This window comes from Protobothrops mucrosquamatus, unplaced genomic scaffold (assembly GCF_001527695.2).
Source record: "Protobothrops mucrosquamatus isolate PMUCROS unplaced genomic scaffold, P.Mucros_1.0 scaffold1773, whole genome shotgun sequence".
NCBI lineage: Eukaryota > Metazoa > Chordata > Lepidosauria > Squamata > Viperidae > Protobothrops > Protobothrops mucrosquamatus.
Window position 1 is genome coordinate 241,897 of NW_015387911.1, and position 14,956 is coordinate 256,852.

Here is a 14,956-nt window from a genome sequence, read left to right on the forward strand (position 1 = left end):
TCACACTTACGACCGTTGCAGCGTCCCTGTGATCAAAATTCGGACGCTCGGCAACTCACTCCTATTTACGACGATTGCAGCGTCCCAGGCAAGCAAAGATTCACTTCACAACCTTGTTGTTAATTTAACAACTGTAAGTTTCAAGGAAGGTCATAAAAGAGGGCAAGACCCACTTAACAAAGGTCTCACTTAGCGACAAAAATTTTGGGCTCAACTGTGGTCGTAAGTTGAGGACTACCTGTGGACCACGATGGGCCGGGAAGGGAAAAGGAGAACAGAACGCGATCCCCCCCCAAAATAGCCATCTTCTCACCCTGGTGAGCCACTCAGCCCGGGTCCTACGAGCAACGCTATTACATCTCAATCTTAAGAAGACATTGGGGGTGGCATGGGAAATGGGGGGGGGGGACGAGGAATGTATTACCTATCTGATTGAATTTGCCAAAATACACGGCTGGCCGGTGAGGTCCTTCTCGGTGGAGGTTGGCCAAGCCTGCCTTGGACTCATCCAAACATATATAGTAAGGACGGGCGGAGCTGATGAAGGATACCAATATCGGTAAAACGCGGGATGCTTTCGGAGTTCACAGTAAACTTTGGACGAAATTACGGCGCAGTCCTCTTATTTGTTTTCCCAAGTTCATCCTCCCCTACCTTAAAATAAACCCTCCCCAAAAAACGACCCCTAGAGAGAACATCGCAGGGAGGGGGAAAAAAAATACATGCCTGGTGCGTACCCAGAACAACATCTGACTGTAGAGTTACAAGAAAGGGTCACCTGCGCTTCGTGCTTTTCTTTTCCGGCAATAAAGAAATCCCAATTTTGGAACAGAAAATCGTCTCCCAAGAGGGCCACCAACCATCCTCACCGGGGGTCCTTTTCCTCAAAGGGATGAAAGGGAATGTGGGAGGGGGAGAGCTGGCTAGGGGAAGGACTGGAACCCCAGCAAGCCTCCATCTTGGGAGGAAAGCCGCCTGGCTTACGCCCGCCGCGGCCTGGGTGGCAAAAAACCAAACGGGGCGCCGAGGAACTGCTCAGTTTCTGGCCTGCCGAAACACGAACGGTGGCGTCGTTGGTGTCGCGAGTGGCGTCCTCATCGTCCGCACCTCCCCATCCATCGTCGTGTACGTGCCCTGGTGGTTCCTCTCCCACCGGTCTCGGTCGGTCGCCTACGTCTTCATGCCCACCGGCCACAGCGTTCTTGTTCCCAGGCTCATAAGGGGAAGACTCAGGCTGTACGTGTGGTACAGCATGCTCTCAGCGCACCACATACAAGTGAACTGGTAGACGCAGTGGCCGATGGGGTCCGGCGCATCTTGGCACTGTCCCCGCCCGTTCTCCTCATTGTTAAAGACGTCCCGGCAGTAGACGCACCGCGAGGGCACCATGTCCTCTTCCACGCCCATGATAACTCCAGAGGGCGGTTGCGGTGACTGCTGCTGCTCCTTCAGCGGCTTATGTTTCATGGGGGAGGAGGCCCCATGGATCCGGCAGGAGGGTGAGGCCTTGGGGTCCTTGAGCCGCCCTTCGGCTCCAGGGGGGAAGCTGTACTCCTTCTCCCTGGGGGATTGGCTGCCCCTGCCGCCCTTCTCAAAGTGTACGCACAGGTCGATCTTGTCCGGGTCTGGCTGGTGCTTCTGAACCACAGCCCGCCGGTAGTCCTCGTAGCCTTTGGTGACCCAAGGGCAAGGGGTGATGCTCTCCAGCTCCTCTTCCTCTGGGAGAGTCAGCTGCTGCAAGGGCTTGGCTTGCACCTGGGGGGGTGGAGAAGAAGAAGATGGAAATCATGTTCTGGGGGTTCAACAAGGGGAGGAGGAGGAGAGAGAGGAGAAGGACAAAGACAAGACGAGGACGAGGGGAGGAGAGGGGAGAGCAGAAAAGGGGGGAGGAAACAGGAAGAGGAGAAGGAGAAGGAGGAGAGGGAGATGGAGGAGGAGGAGAGGAGAAGATGATCCTAACTACGCACTGGTCCAGCTGAGGTTGCCCCTTGTGTTGAACTGAAGGGGAACTCTTCAGAAAGAGGGGTGCGAATGAAGCAAGTGGAGGAGGACTCGCTGGTCACAATGGTGATGGGTTTGGGGAGCATCTCCTTCTGGCTGTTTGAGGAAGACTCGCTGTCCGTGCGCGCCTAGAGAAAGAAGACACAAGGCAGAGGTTATGCTGAGTCCAAGAGCAGGTCCTCAAGGCTTTTCATTCAGTTGCCCCTAGCACAAGGTAGACCTGAGCCCAAATGAGGAACCCAATTTTACAGGTGGTCCTCCACATATGACTATAATGGAGCCTGTCCATCAAGTGAATGCCGTTTTGCCAAAACGGTCAGATGATGCTCCAAGTGGCAGGAAATGCCGCTAGGCTGCTGAATGTCTGAAAGAGGGCCCGACCACTGGAAATTTGAATCCAAGTCATAACTGCCCCTTTTTCAGGTTGGTTGTAACCAAGCGACTCATCATAAATCAAGGGCTACCTATAATGTTAAAAAAAAATGGATTTTTCATGAAACCTGGTCAAGACGCCCACAGCTTTTGCCAATTTGGGCTCTTTGGCTGTGAACGTCCAGATTTCATGGTGACCTCAAACACCTAGAGATGACAACCGAGTATCACGGATGCTACTGCTACAGGTAGTCCTCAAGAGATAACTACAATTGGAATCAGAATTTCCGTCGTACATCATCATGGTCATAAGTCGAGTCAGATCCCGTTTCACCACCATTTTTACAATGGCCGTTAAGTGAATCATCATGGTCGTTAAGCGAATCCATGGTTGCAAGTGCAAATCCATTCTTTTGCATGGGGGCGTTTTTTGCTAGAAAAGGACAAAAAAAAAATAGTGTACTAGTGTTCTACGGAGTTGACCAACATTTCCGTTTAACCAACGGTTCACGGGCTTAACACTAGTACACTGGTCCCCCACCATGCTGCCAACATTCATGCTCACAATTCTATAAATTTAAGCGTCGACCTCGTTACCCCAACTCGGTCTTGTGTGTCAATACCAACTGGCCAACTTCTCACAACTGAGAACGCTGAGGCAAGCTGCACTGTAATTGGCTGCTTTGGATGTGGAGGGGAAGTTTCCCTTTTTTCCCGCTTTTTCTTCGGCGCTCTGTGATTTACCTCATGATTCCTACCTCATGATTCCCATTTACCTCATGATTCCCGTTTACCTCATGATTCCCATGATCTAGTTTGCTGTATATGTTGATGTAAAATATATTTATTTATATAAAACTGCAAGTTCAACGTCTCTGTCTTTATTTGGACACCTGCTGTGCAATTCCCTGACAACGAGGACCAGTGGCAGATCATTTTTCCCAGTGCCATTGTAACTTCGAATGGTTGCTAAAAGAATGATTGTAAGCTGAGGACCACCTGTATTACCACGCACTGGAGCATGATTTGAACCTCACTCTGGCCATCCAAAGGGCAGAAACTTGCTTTAAAAAAAATGTTGTTTTTCAATTCAAGCCTTCCTCGGCTAACACGCATGAGAAAAATCGCTTTACAATAATCAGGAACATTCAATTTGAAGTAGAAAACCGACTCACAGTAAGGGCTTCATCCCGACTAGCTGCTTCATCCTCGGAGGAGGAAGAGGAGCCGGTGGCACTGGAGCAAGGTGAAAAAGAACCTGGAAGATGGAAGTAAAAAAAATATCTAAATATGTGCACAAAATTATACCAAAGTCCTTTAAAAAAAAATACAATGATAGGCCTTTATCCTGAATGAAATATGCAAAGGTGGGGGGAAAAAATGAAAATACATTCTTCAGGGCTCGGCCGGCTTATAAGAAAATTTAGGAAAAGTGCCTCTAGTTTGGTTTGTAATTGTTTGTTTTTAATTTTTTGTGGGTTTGTGTGTGTTTTGGATTTGCATCCTGCCGTGAATCTATGGGAGCTGCCAGCTATTATACATTTCAAATAGCAATAATAATATCAGTAGTGATAGGTTCCGAGGGTGCAATCCCAAGAGAACTGGAGCTCCATTTTCGGCATTGACAAAGTCACCATCAGTCAATTACAAAAGGCAGCTTTACTCGGAACAGCTTACATCCTGGGATGACACGTCTAACACCATCAAACATCCACATCTGCCTATCCCAGGTCTTTGGGAAGGGCTCGATAAATGGATAAAAATGCCACATCTGGCTGACTGTACGATGAACAATAATAATAATTCCAGAATGAACTCCTAAATTGTCTAAGCTACTTCAAGAAATTCTCCTGTGCTTCCTGTGTCCATTTTGAGTATGGCAAAACCCTGGTAGAAGACAGTGCTATTACTCAACAGTTCAATAACTCTCTGTAGTAATCACTATAACGCTACAACGTGTTTACAAATTACTCCTATTTCAGAGATTGGTGGAGCCAGAGAAAAAAACACCTATGAGAAGTTGATCGATTGCTGCCAGCTTTGAACCTGAAATTTTCCACTGTGACGGGCTGAAAGGAAGCTGCCATACTCCACAATGGCTCAGTTGCATAGAACGGTAGCCCCCCTCTTGCCTCCCCCCCTCCATTTTTCCTGTAGCCCCCTCACCTTCCGTGATCTCCTTCAGAGCGGCTTGCACGCCCTTCTCAAAAGTCACCGCGTCTGCAGGGCTCTGAAAAGTGAGGCCAAACTTGTTGTCCCCCACTTTCCAGTGGTGGAAAATGGGGTTCACCTTGTTGTAGACCAGGTCCCTTTTCAAGGTACACTCCAAGATGGTCTGCAGGACAGGAAGGAAGAGGAGGAGGAGGAGGAGGAGGATGAAGAGTGGATGATGGGGAGAACAATTGAAGAATACCTCCCCCCCCTAGCTCGTGCTGTCCACCAAGACTACATTGACCTAAATGTGGAGAAAGGCTGACTTTTGCCCCTTGAGCCAAAATTAATATCCTAAATTAAAGACTGCTGCAGACTTACTGGGTTAAAGGCAGCATCCCCCCCCCTCATGCTCTGTCACAGAGTTCCCCAACATTTTTGAGTTGGCGGCCCGGAGGGGAGGAAACAGGGGATGGTCTTCTGGGAGGGGTAGGTGCATGTGCACATGCGTGCAAGCACCCGTTGCTCATGCGAGTGGGGCCCACGAACGTCCGCAATGCTCGTGTGAGTGGGGCTGCGCGCACACATGCACGCACCGGCCAGTGGCCCGGTTATGAATAGGCCACGGACTGGTCGTGGGCTGCGACCCACAGAGTGGGGACCCTTGCTCTATCACCTCCTGCCATGGAAAGAGAGGGAGGGTCTTCTAATGTAATCTTAATCTCTTTGGTTTGCAACGGTCTCCCTCTGTCCCGTCTCCCCATCCTGTCAGTCTCACCGTCTGGTCCCGGAGACGCTCCCCGTTGATCAGGTACTGGCAGCGCTGCTCTTCGTCAGGGTGCGGGATTTTACAGAGGGTCACATGGCTTAGGCCGCCACCACCCATGGGCACCCAACCGCCGCTGGAGTCGTCTCGGGTCATCACCACAGCACGCACCCGAACCATGTAACTGGGGGGAAACGGCGGAGAGGAAGGATCAGGGCAAAAGAAGGCCACCCCTCAAATCAACCTGGGCCGTTGCTTTCCCCACCAGTGAGGTCCACCAAGCTTACGGCTCCATCGCTAACTCAGCAGCCCAGCTATCCCGAGGCTGTGTAAGCTGGGGTGGTGGCATTTATGTATCTAGGAGGCACCTGTGGAGAAGGTTGATCTAAACATGATCTCCCCCTCCAGAAATTCAAGTCTGCTTGTAGGATCAAGTCCCTGAACTAACTGAGAAGGCCCTGGATCAACAACTTCCAAGATGGCGCGTTCTTCTCGTAAGCTGCAAGCTAGCTTTTGAGGAGTCACCAAACGTGGTGAGGTTGTGAAGAGATTGAATGAGCTTCTCTGCAAGCTCTGCAGAAGTTGTGGGTGCTCCAACGCTGGAGGTTTTTAAGAAGAGATTGGACAACTATTTGTCTGAAATGGTGTAGGGTTTCCACCTTGAGCAGGGGGTTGGACTAGAAGACGTCCAAGGTCCCTTCCAAGTCTTGTCATTGTGTTACACTTCTAGTTCAAGGTTCTACGAGGTTCACGTGGCATAAAGTTCCGGTTAGTGGTAACTAAAGAGTGTATTTAATGCACCTGCTTCGCTTCTACAAGCTGCTCTGGGTGTCACAATTTCTTGTCGTGGAGAAAGACCAGGCGGCCTAACGGGTAAAGTACCGCTTGCTTAAGGCCCATCATGAATCTGCCTCCTTCACCTGGAAGCCACTTCCTCTCCACGTGAGAACAGATCATGATATGCAAAGCAGACTTCAGAAGAAAAACAGGTCCCACGTGGACATTAAATATTCTCATTACTTATTAAGCCACCCACACAGAGAATAAGAAAAGGGAGTTCAGATATTTCCCCCCCTCATATTCACGTGGGGATAGAATTGGTTTTACCTGCAAAGATAAGGCATTTTACCTACAACCCATCTTTTGCAGCAAAGTTCCCCAGGCGGATTTTTAAATTAATGTATTGTAAATAAAACCAACAATCTAAAAGAATTAACAGAGTTGGAAGGGACTGTGGAGGTCTTCTAGATTAATCTAGTCCACCCCCCTGCTTAAGCAGGAGACCTTACACCATTCCAGACAAATGGTTGTCCAGTCTCTTCTTAAAAACCTCCAGTGATGGAGCACCCACAACTTCTGGAGGCAAGTTGTTCCACTGGTTAATTGTTCCAACTGTCAGGAAGTTTCTCCTTAGTTCTAGGTTGCTTCTCTCCTTGATTAGTTCCCATCTGTTGCTTCTTGTCCTGCCTTCAGGGGCTTTGAAAAATAGCTTGACTCCCTCTTCTTTGCGGCAGCCCCACAGATATTGGAAGACTGCTATCATGTCCCCCCTCGTCCTTCTCTTCATTAAACTAGACATACCCATTTCCTGCAACCGTTCTTCGTATGTTTTAGCCTCCAGACCCCTAATCATCTTTGTTGCTCTGTTCTGTGCAATTTCCAGAGTCTCAACATCTTTTTTTAATACGGTGGTGACCAAAACACCACATTATGACATTATCAGCATATTATAAAATTATCTACAAAAGTAAAAGCCACAAAAGTTAAAAAGACAAGACCCCAAAAGACTGAAAACCCAAATTCGGTAGAAGCCCTGGAGAAACCTGTCTCTCGAGCAGTGGAAATTAAACAAGGATATAAAGAAGCAAAAGACATGGAAAGGAGTGTCTTGCTAAACAGCTGGCTGAAGGTAGCATTATTATACGGTACTAACATCTCCCCTAACTCTACAAAATTCACCTTCACGCAAAGGATGGATTTGCAAAACACAGCGGAACAAGCCGAAAGGAGGTTGAGTCGTTGACGATTCATCCCCTTATGGAAAACTAGTTCTTGTCTGAATGTGTGCGAAAAAGGCCATCGTGTTAAGCTTTGGCCAAAAGACACGTGGACTTCAACTCCCAGAATTCCTCAAACCGGTTGAGACACATTGCTCTAACTCGTCAAAGGTAAGAAGCTCAATAAGCAGAGGTCTTCAAACTTGGCCCTTTTATGACTTGTGGACTTCAACTCCCAGAATTCCTCGCTGGCTGAGGAATTCTGGGAGTTGAAGTCCACAAGTCATAAAAGGGCCAAGTTTGAAGACCCCTGCTCCATAGGAGTATAAGGATTTATGGAAGAGACTCACAAATCCAACTTTTCACCTGACATTCTCCAAGCTGCCATAGATGACGATCTAAATCAGTGTTTCCTCAACCTTGGTTTGCTTGAAGATGTGTGGACTTCAACTCCCAGAATTCCCCAGCCATCATAGTCCACCCATCTTACAGTGGCCACAATTGAGAAGCACTGTGTTGAGCCAACATTACGGCTTATTTGCTTGTACAAAACAGGTCAACACAACATTTCTGGTTTGTTAACTTGAGTCTCGGGGGTAGCGTCCTGCATGAATCTAGTTTAGGGTTGCCAGGTGTCCACTATTTGAGCGGACAGTCCACTTTTTTCACATTATGTTCACTATTTTTTTTCACAAAATAGTGGACATTTTTTTTATTCAAAAGCTTTATGATGAAATGGTACGTAATCTAAAGCTGTACAGTCTACTTTTTTTACTACTTAACACCCCCCCCCCCCGCTTGTCCACTATTTTTTGGAAGCAGACCTGGCAACCCTAATCTAGTTATACAAGAGCAAGCCGAGAATCAAACCCTGAAGATGGGAATTCTGGGAACTAGCTGTGGGAGGACTCAGATTCTAGTCCTCTGTAGGACTTTGACCCAATCATACTTTCTCAGGCTGGCCTCCCCGCTAGGGCTGTAGTTCTGTAGGCTTCATAAATCTCCCGAACAAAAGAAATAAAGGAAGGAAAACAAGAATTTCATGCAGAAACTCCGATTCAAGCATTAAACTCTAATCCAGTTGGCCAAACAGGGCTGGCCTTACTTAATCCCCGAATTTCCTGGCCAGCACCTTTAAGATGTCTGGACTTCGGGGGAATTCTGGGAAATGAAGTGCCCCCATCTGGAAGGGGATCAAGGTTGAGATGCATGGTCCCCCCTCTTCTCTCTCCCTCCCCAACTTCCCTTCCTCTGTTTCTCCACCGTTTGCACACAGTAGCTTCAGCCACCCGGCCTCCTCGTAATCTCACCCTTCAGCAAACAGATGCTTTTCAACATCTTGCTCTCCACGTTAATGATTAAACTGCCTGAAATGGGAGCGAAGGATGTTTGAGCTGGTGGAAAGAATTCACAGGCAGCTGGACTGAAGTAGAGGGTCTAACCGGGACCTTCCATATGGGTTGGACTTCAAGTCCCAGAATCCCCCCCAGCCAGCAACTCAAATTGGGGGAGAGAGGCCTTCTAGCTTAATGTATTTGAGACTTCCTTGATTAGGGGGCTGGAGGCTAAACCATACAATAAAAAAATTGCAGGAACCAGGAAAGTCTAAAGAAGGACTAGGGTGACACAAAACTTACAGCAGTTCATTCAGTGACCGTTCACAGTTGCAACGGCACTGAAAAAAGGGACTTATGACCTTTTTGCGCACTTGCGACCGCTGCAGCATAGCCCAGGATCACGGGATCAAAATTCAGACATGTGGCAACTGGTTCCTATTTATTGACCGCTGCAGTCTCTGATCTTCTTTTGCCCCTTTCCGACAAGCAAAATCAAGGGGGGGAGTCAGTTTCAGAAAACGTCGGAAAACTGCAAAATCCCCACTAGCTTACTCTAAGAAATGATGGACGAAGCCGATCACTGCTGCAACCGGAGATTTAAAATCAGGATCTTCTGTTCAATTCGATTGAATCGAATTCTGTTCAGTTCAATTTCGCAACCTTGGTAGCTTGAAGATGGGTGAACTTCTTGGAATTCCGGGAACTGAAGTCCATCCATTGGCCAAGGTTGAGAAACCCTGATTGAATTAAAGGACACCCACTTTAATTCAACCAGAGCTACTCAACAGATCAGAATAGTTTCTGGCTTCTCAGAGACCAAATTGGGATGGGGTATGTCTAGTTTAATGAAGAGAAGGACGAGGGGGGGGGACATGATAGCAGTCTTCCAATATCTGAGGGGCTGCCCCAAAGAAGAGGGGGTCAAGCTGTTCTCCCAAGCACCTGAATGCAGGACAAGAAGCGACGGATGGAAACTAATCAAGGAGAGAAGCAACCTAGAACTAAGGAGAAATTTCCACACAGTGAGAACAATTCACCAGTGGAACGGCTTGCCTCCAGAAGTCGTGGGAGCTCCATCACTGGAAGTTTTTAAGAAGAGATTGGATAAACATTTGTCTGAAATGGGATAGGGCAGGGGTTCCCAACCGCAAGTCCGTGGACTGGTACCGGGCCGTGGCATGCCAGCAACCAGTCCACACAAACAAGCAAAGCTCCATCTGTGGGATGCAGGCAGCACACAAAACCACACACCCTCCGGTCCGTGGAAAAACCTCTCTCCACGGAACTGGTGGTCCCTGGTGCCCAAAAGGTTGGGGACCTGTGGGATAGGGTTTCCTGCCTGAACCAGGGGGGTTGAATAGATGATCTCCAAGGTCCCTTCCAACTCTGTTATTCTGTTATTCAAAGGATGCAAACCACCAACTTGTATCAGCAAAGATCAGATTCATTTTAGGTCCAAGCTAATGCATCGTTTCACTATGAACCCCTCTGGGTCATAATCTAAATTCCTGGGTCCCTGCCCACACAAAATTCCTCTCCCAGGCAACCAGCTAAGAGATACTTCGTGTTCAAGGTGTCATACAAGTTTATAAAATAAATAGCATTAAACGTCCACCTGGTTAAGATCCACCTCTTCTGCTCGGGAGATGACCCAGAAAGAGCATTTTTCTCCCCCCCCCCCGCAAGCAAATCTGCACCTTTTTCCACCTTCGCATCAGTTTTGCTGACTGACATCACCTCCCCACAATCCAACCCCACCAGTGTTTGTCTCCACAGAGCTACCACGAAAGGAACAGGCATGTCCTTTCAGCTGATCAATCAATCAATCAATCAATCAATCAATCAATCAATCAATCAATCAATCAATCAATCAGAATAGAGCTGGAAGAGACCTTGGAGGTCTTCTAGTCTAACCCCCTGCTCAAGCAGGAGACCCTATACCATTTCAGACAAATGGCTGTCCAATCTCTTCTTAAAAACCTACAGTGATGGAGCACCCACAACTTCTGGTGGCAAGCTGTTCCACTGGTTAATTGTTCTCACTGTCAGGAAATTTCTCCTTAGCTCCAGGTTGCTTCTCTCCTCCGTCTTAAGCCTCTGTTAGGAAAACACTCAGACAATCTTAAAATCCTTGTCCGTTAAAAAAGCAAAGCTGGCTGAGAATTTCTTAATTCACCATCGATTCGCTCAAAGGCACCCTCAGAACAGCAGCTAAAGATGGCCGCCATCTTGTCTGGCGAGCAAACATCAAATTGCACCATCTAGGTAGATTAAGATGAATAATCCAATCCAGATCCTTTTTTTGAAAGGAAATTTAAATTTAAAACAGCAGACTTTTTTTTTTCTAGGAAATTTAAATTGAAAACGGGAAATTTAAAACAGATCTTTTCTTTTTTTCCCCCTCGTAAAGGTGTGATAAAACAGATGCACATTTGACGAAGAGACGGAAGTCACCCATCGCTAAGGCCTGCCTCGAACGCTCTCCAGGTAGAATACATCCATGCAGGTTTCCCCAATCTTTTCCAGATGTTTGCCTTCCAAATCCTCATCCTGGAATTCTGGAAGTTGAAGCCCAAACATCTGGAAGGCACTAAGTTTGTAAAGGCTGGCACGGCAACTGTAAATCAGTCACAGGTCAAGGCAGAAGAACAGATTTGTGGTATAATGGCTGGGCTGGATTTTGACGCATCCTGCAGTATTTGGGAAAAGTATTTTCAGCATCCATCAAGAATTCTACCATTTATTTCTTGCAGGGATCCCCAAGCCAAACACTTCCCCCTCTCCTCAGTAACCTCGAATCGTTTATCATTATTCTTATTTAGGAAACAAACAGAAAATGAACGCTCTCAACAAATCCGTCAGTGATCAGCTATCCCCTAATTAATCATTTCTATTTCAATCAAATATAGATGCACATTACCCCAGGTTTGGAGTAAAAAACACAAAAGAATAAAAGAAATCCACTGAAGAAAGGTCATTTTAAAAGCTCCTATTTGTGCAGTTCAAATCTTACCTATGACATGTATTTTTTTTTTTAAAAAATAATTCCTTATTAAAGCAACATGCCGGAATGGAAAAGTACGGAAAATCCAAAGAAAGAAAAAGAAAGAAAGAAAGAAAGAAAGAAAAAAAGAAAGAAAGAAAGAAAGGACCTCTCTGAACATTAAATCAAATTTAGTTTTAGCCAAGCAGCCATCGGTTTGTATCCCATATCAAACTGTTCATACCCACAATAATAAAATCTGTAGTGAAATTTTTAGATTCCTTAGGCAGCTACGTTAACAATATTCCTCTCTTCTTATATGCTTCTTCCCCTTTCGCTAACATTTTAAACATTTCTACGACGGTCTGTGCAAGGACATCAACATGCTCAATTCCGTTTCCAGTCATGCTTTGTGCTTCCAACCTCTTTTTTCCTGCTTATTATTTTTGCTCATTAAAGCCTATTAAGCCATTTTAATTTTCTTGCCCGGGACGGACGCTGGCAATTACCTCCTCCCTCCCAATTTTTTTTCATCGGCTGCTCTCCAACCAGCCCCATGTAACAAAGAGGTGCGTTCTGAGCACTAAGGGGGCACAACACACACACACACAGACACAAATGCACACGCAAACAAACCGGGCACTAAAGGGGAATAAAACTAGCAGCTGAGTTCATTGGTGTGGGGAAAAAAAAAACAACAAACCTGCATTTTATGGCAAACAGATTAAACGCACAAAGAGGAAAGGACACCCACAGACCACAATGCACACACAACACACACCGGCCCCCCGAGAAGCAAACCATGAAAGAAATGCAAACGAATGGCAAAACAAGGAAAAAACAATAACAACAGGTAACTACTCTCGGGCCCGGCTACTGCGTCAAAGTTGCACCAGGAAAGGGCAGCCGTTCAACTTTGGTTAGCTAAACCCCGAATGATGGCCTCTAAAGCAAAAGTCAGCACGCTGGGCTCGATGCTGAGCATCTCAGCTCCCCGATGCTGGAGAGGTGCTTGTAGGTGTGTCTGTGTGAGTGGGTGTTATTCCTTGTTCAGTTTTATTTCTTAAACAAGGTTCTAGAGCTTTGGGATCACGAAGACGGATTCTGGAAGAAAAAAAACCACCCCTTTCTGACAAAACTTGCCCCGTGATAGGAGGAGCAGCCAATAAATGGTACAAATGATTAAAATGAATAAATAAATGATTGACGGGGGGGGGGGGAGAGTGCTGCCACATAGGTGGGAAGGGCCCCCATGCAAAGAACAGATTGTGTTGATCCAGGTGAGAATCCCACACACACACACACAAAAAAATATACAGGAAGTCCTAGACTCACAATTCATTTAGCGACCGTTTGAAGTTACAACGGCACTGGGAAAAAAGTGACTTATGACCTTTTTTTTCCCACACTTACGACCGTCGCACCGTCCCCACACGGTCCCATGATCAAAATTCAGACGCCTCATATTTATGATGGGTGGGGGGCTCTTGTAATCTCCTTTTGCGACCGTCTGATGAGCAACGTTAATTGGGGGAAGCCAGATTCATTTAACAACCGTCTTGCTAACTTATCAACGGAGGGATTCACTTAACAACTGCGGCAAGGTAGATGGGGCAAAACCTACTTGACAACTGTCTCACACACCCATCCTCTGGGAAGGACGAGAGACTTGCAGACTGCGCTCAGTGTGTGCTTTGTTTTGCATGCCAGGTTCTGCTCACACACACATACACACACAAACACACACACCATCCATCCCTCTCGGTTGCCCCCAGCCCCTTTCCCCCCCCAGTCAACCTTCACCTTCCCACGACCGACTTGGGGAACGCCACCTAACATGTTTAAAAGGATGTCCGGCTCACAAGTCAAAGGACCGTGAGTTACGTCCTTCCGTGGGATCTCCTGGTGGGGCCCTTGCCAGCTCTTTGTATAAAAACCTCTTTTCTTTCTTCCAGGCTTTGGTTGAATCTCAGAAACCTGGGACAACTGCAGGCTGGTGAACAGCCTCATCCCTCTTCGCCATACAGGAGAAAGCCACACGTCACCGCAACCAGCGAGTAAGGTCTGCGAGGGAAAATCCACGGCCTCTACGTGACTCGCCGCCCCCCCCCTTTTTCCCCTTGCTGCTTCTTCCCAATCACCCCATCAAATGATGGGTGAGATCTACAAGCAAACCCTTTTCAGTCCATTCCATTCTCCTGATTTCTGAGGGAATCGAGGTGGAACTTGACGAGATAGCAACCTCGTGGTTGCTTCAAAGTAGGCGTCCATTTCCCAACCGTGCCTTATGGCCAGGTCTGACGCTCCTCGGAAGCTCAAACCTTGAAACTGTCCTTGCCGATACGAGAAAATATTTGTAGCTCACGGTTAAACTGTGGGGTCCTTGTTGCTCTCTGAGCCGGGTGGTTTCCTCGCAGACGTTTCATGACCCAACTAGGTTACATCATCAGTGCTAGAAGGGAATAGGGTTTGCAGAATGGAAGAGAAGGAGAAAGGGAGGAGGATGATTATGGGGTCTTGTTGCTCTCTGAGCCGGGTGGTTTCCTGGCAGACGTTTCATGACCCAACTAGGTTACATCATCAGTGCTAGAAGGGAATAGGGTTTGCAGAATGGAAGAGAAGGAGAAAGGGCGGAGGATGATTGCGGGGTCCTTGTTGCTCTCTGAGCTGGGTGGTTTCCTGGCAGACGTTTCATGACCCAACTAGGTTACATCATCAGTGCTAGAAGGCTGTGGGGTTTGCAGAATGGAGGAGAAGGAAAGAGGAGGAGGATTGTGGGGTCCTTGGTGCTTTTTGAGCTTGGCGGTTTTCTGGCAGACGTTTCATGACCCAACTAGGTAGCATCATCATCATCAGTGCTAGAATGGAGTGGGGTTAATCAATAGAGACCCAGCCCCACTCCCGCCTAGCACTGAAGATGTTACCTACTAGGGTAACGAAATGTCTGCAAGAAAACCACCAAGCTCGGGAAGCATCAAGGACCTCACAAATTGTCCTTGATTCTTCAGCCAGATATCGTAGAAGACGCCCCCCCCCAGGCAGAGATTTAGAAGAGCCAGGATTTTTAGAGAACCAGGAAATGGAGGTTCCGGGAAATGCAAAGATGGAGAAACGAGGTGCTAGGTTGCATCCCGTCCAGCCAATAGTCATTCTGGATGGGGATGATGGGAAGATCTGGAACGTGGGTGCAAAAGCTTCTGTTTTGTTCCTGACACTTGCCTGACCATTTTAAAAAAAATAAAAATTGCAAGATTGTCCACTGGCTCTTTTTGATGCTGAGCTGGCCTTAAAATGTGTGGAATAGGAAGGAAGGAAGGAAGGAAGGAAGGAAGGAAGGAAGGAAGGAAGG

The 14,956-nt window shown here is 47.3% G+C and overlaps 1 protein-coding gene across 1 annotated transcript; it reads right to left on the bottom strand.

The window, feature by feature from the left end:
- Positions 1-1,170: 1,170 nt before the first annotated feature.
- Positions 1,171-5,470, bottom strand: SPRED3 (sprouty related EVH1 domain containing 3). The gene is made up of 5 exons (XM_029285494.1): positions 5,303-5,470; positions 4,540-4,708; positions 3,549-3,631; positions 1,968-2,129; positions 1,171-1,755 (listed from the first exon to the last, which is right to left on the bottom strand). Exons 1-5 carry the CDS (start codon positions 5,468-5,470, stop codon positions 1,171-1,173), a joined length of 1,167 nt encoding a protein of 388 aa, XP_029141327.1.
- Between the last annotated feature and the right edge of the window lie 9,486 nt (positions 5,471-14,956).

Coding starts and splice junctions, on each gene's coding strand:
- SPRED3 (XM_029285494.1), bottom strand. CDS start 5,470: ATGGTTCGGGTGCGTGCTGTGGTGATGACCCGAGACGACTCCAGCGGC. Junction 4,709..5,302: donor AGCGTCTCCGGGACCAGACG/GTGAGACTGACA, acceptor CCTGTCCTGCAG/ACCATCTTGGAGTGTACCTT. Junction 1,756..1,967: donor GGGCAACCTCAGCTGGACCA/GTGCGTAGTTAG, acceptor CCACCCCCCCAG/GTGCAAGCCAAGCCCTTGCA.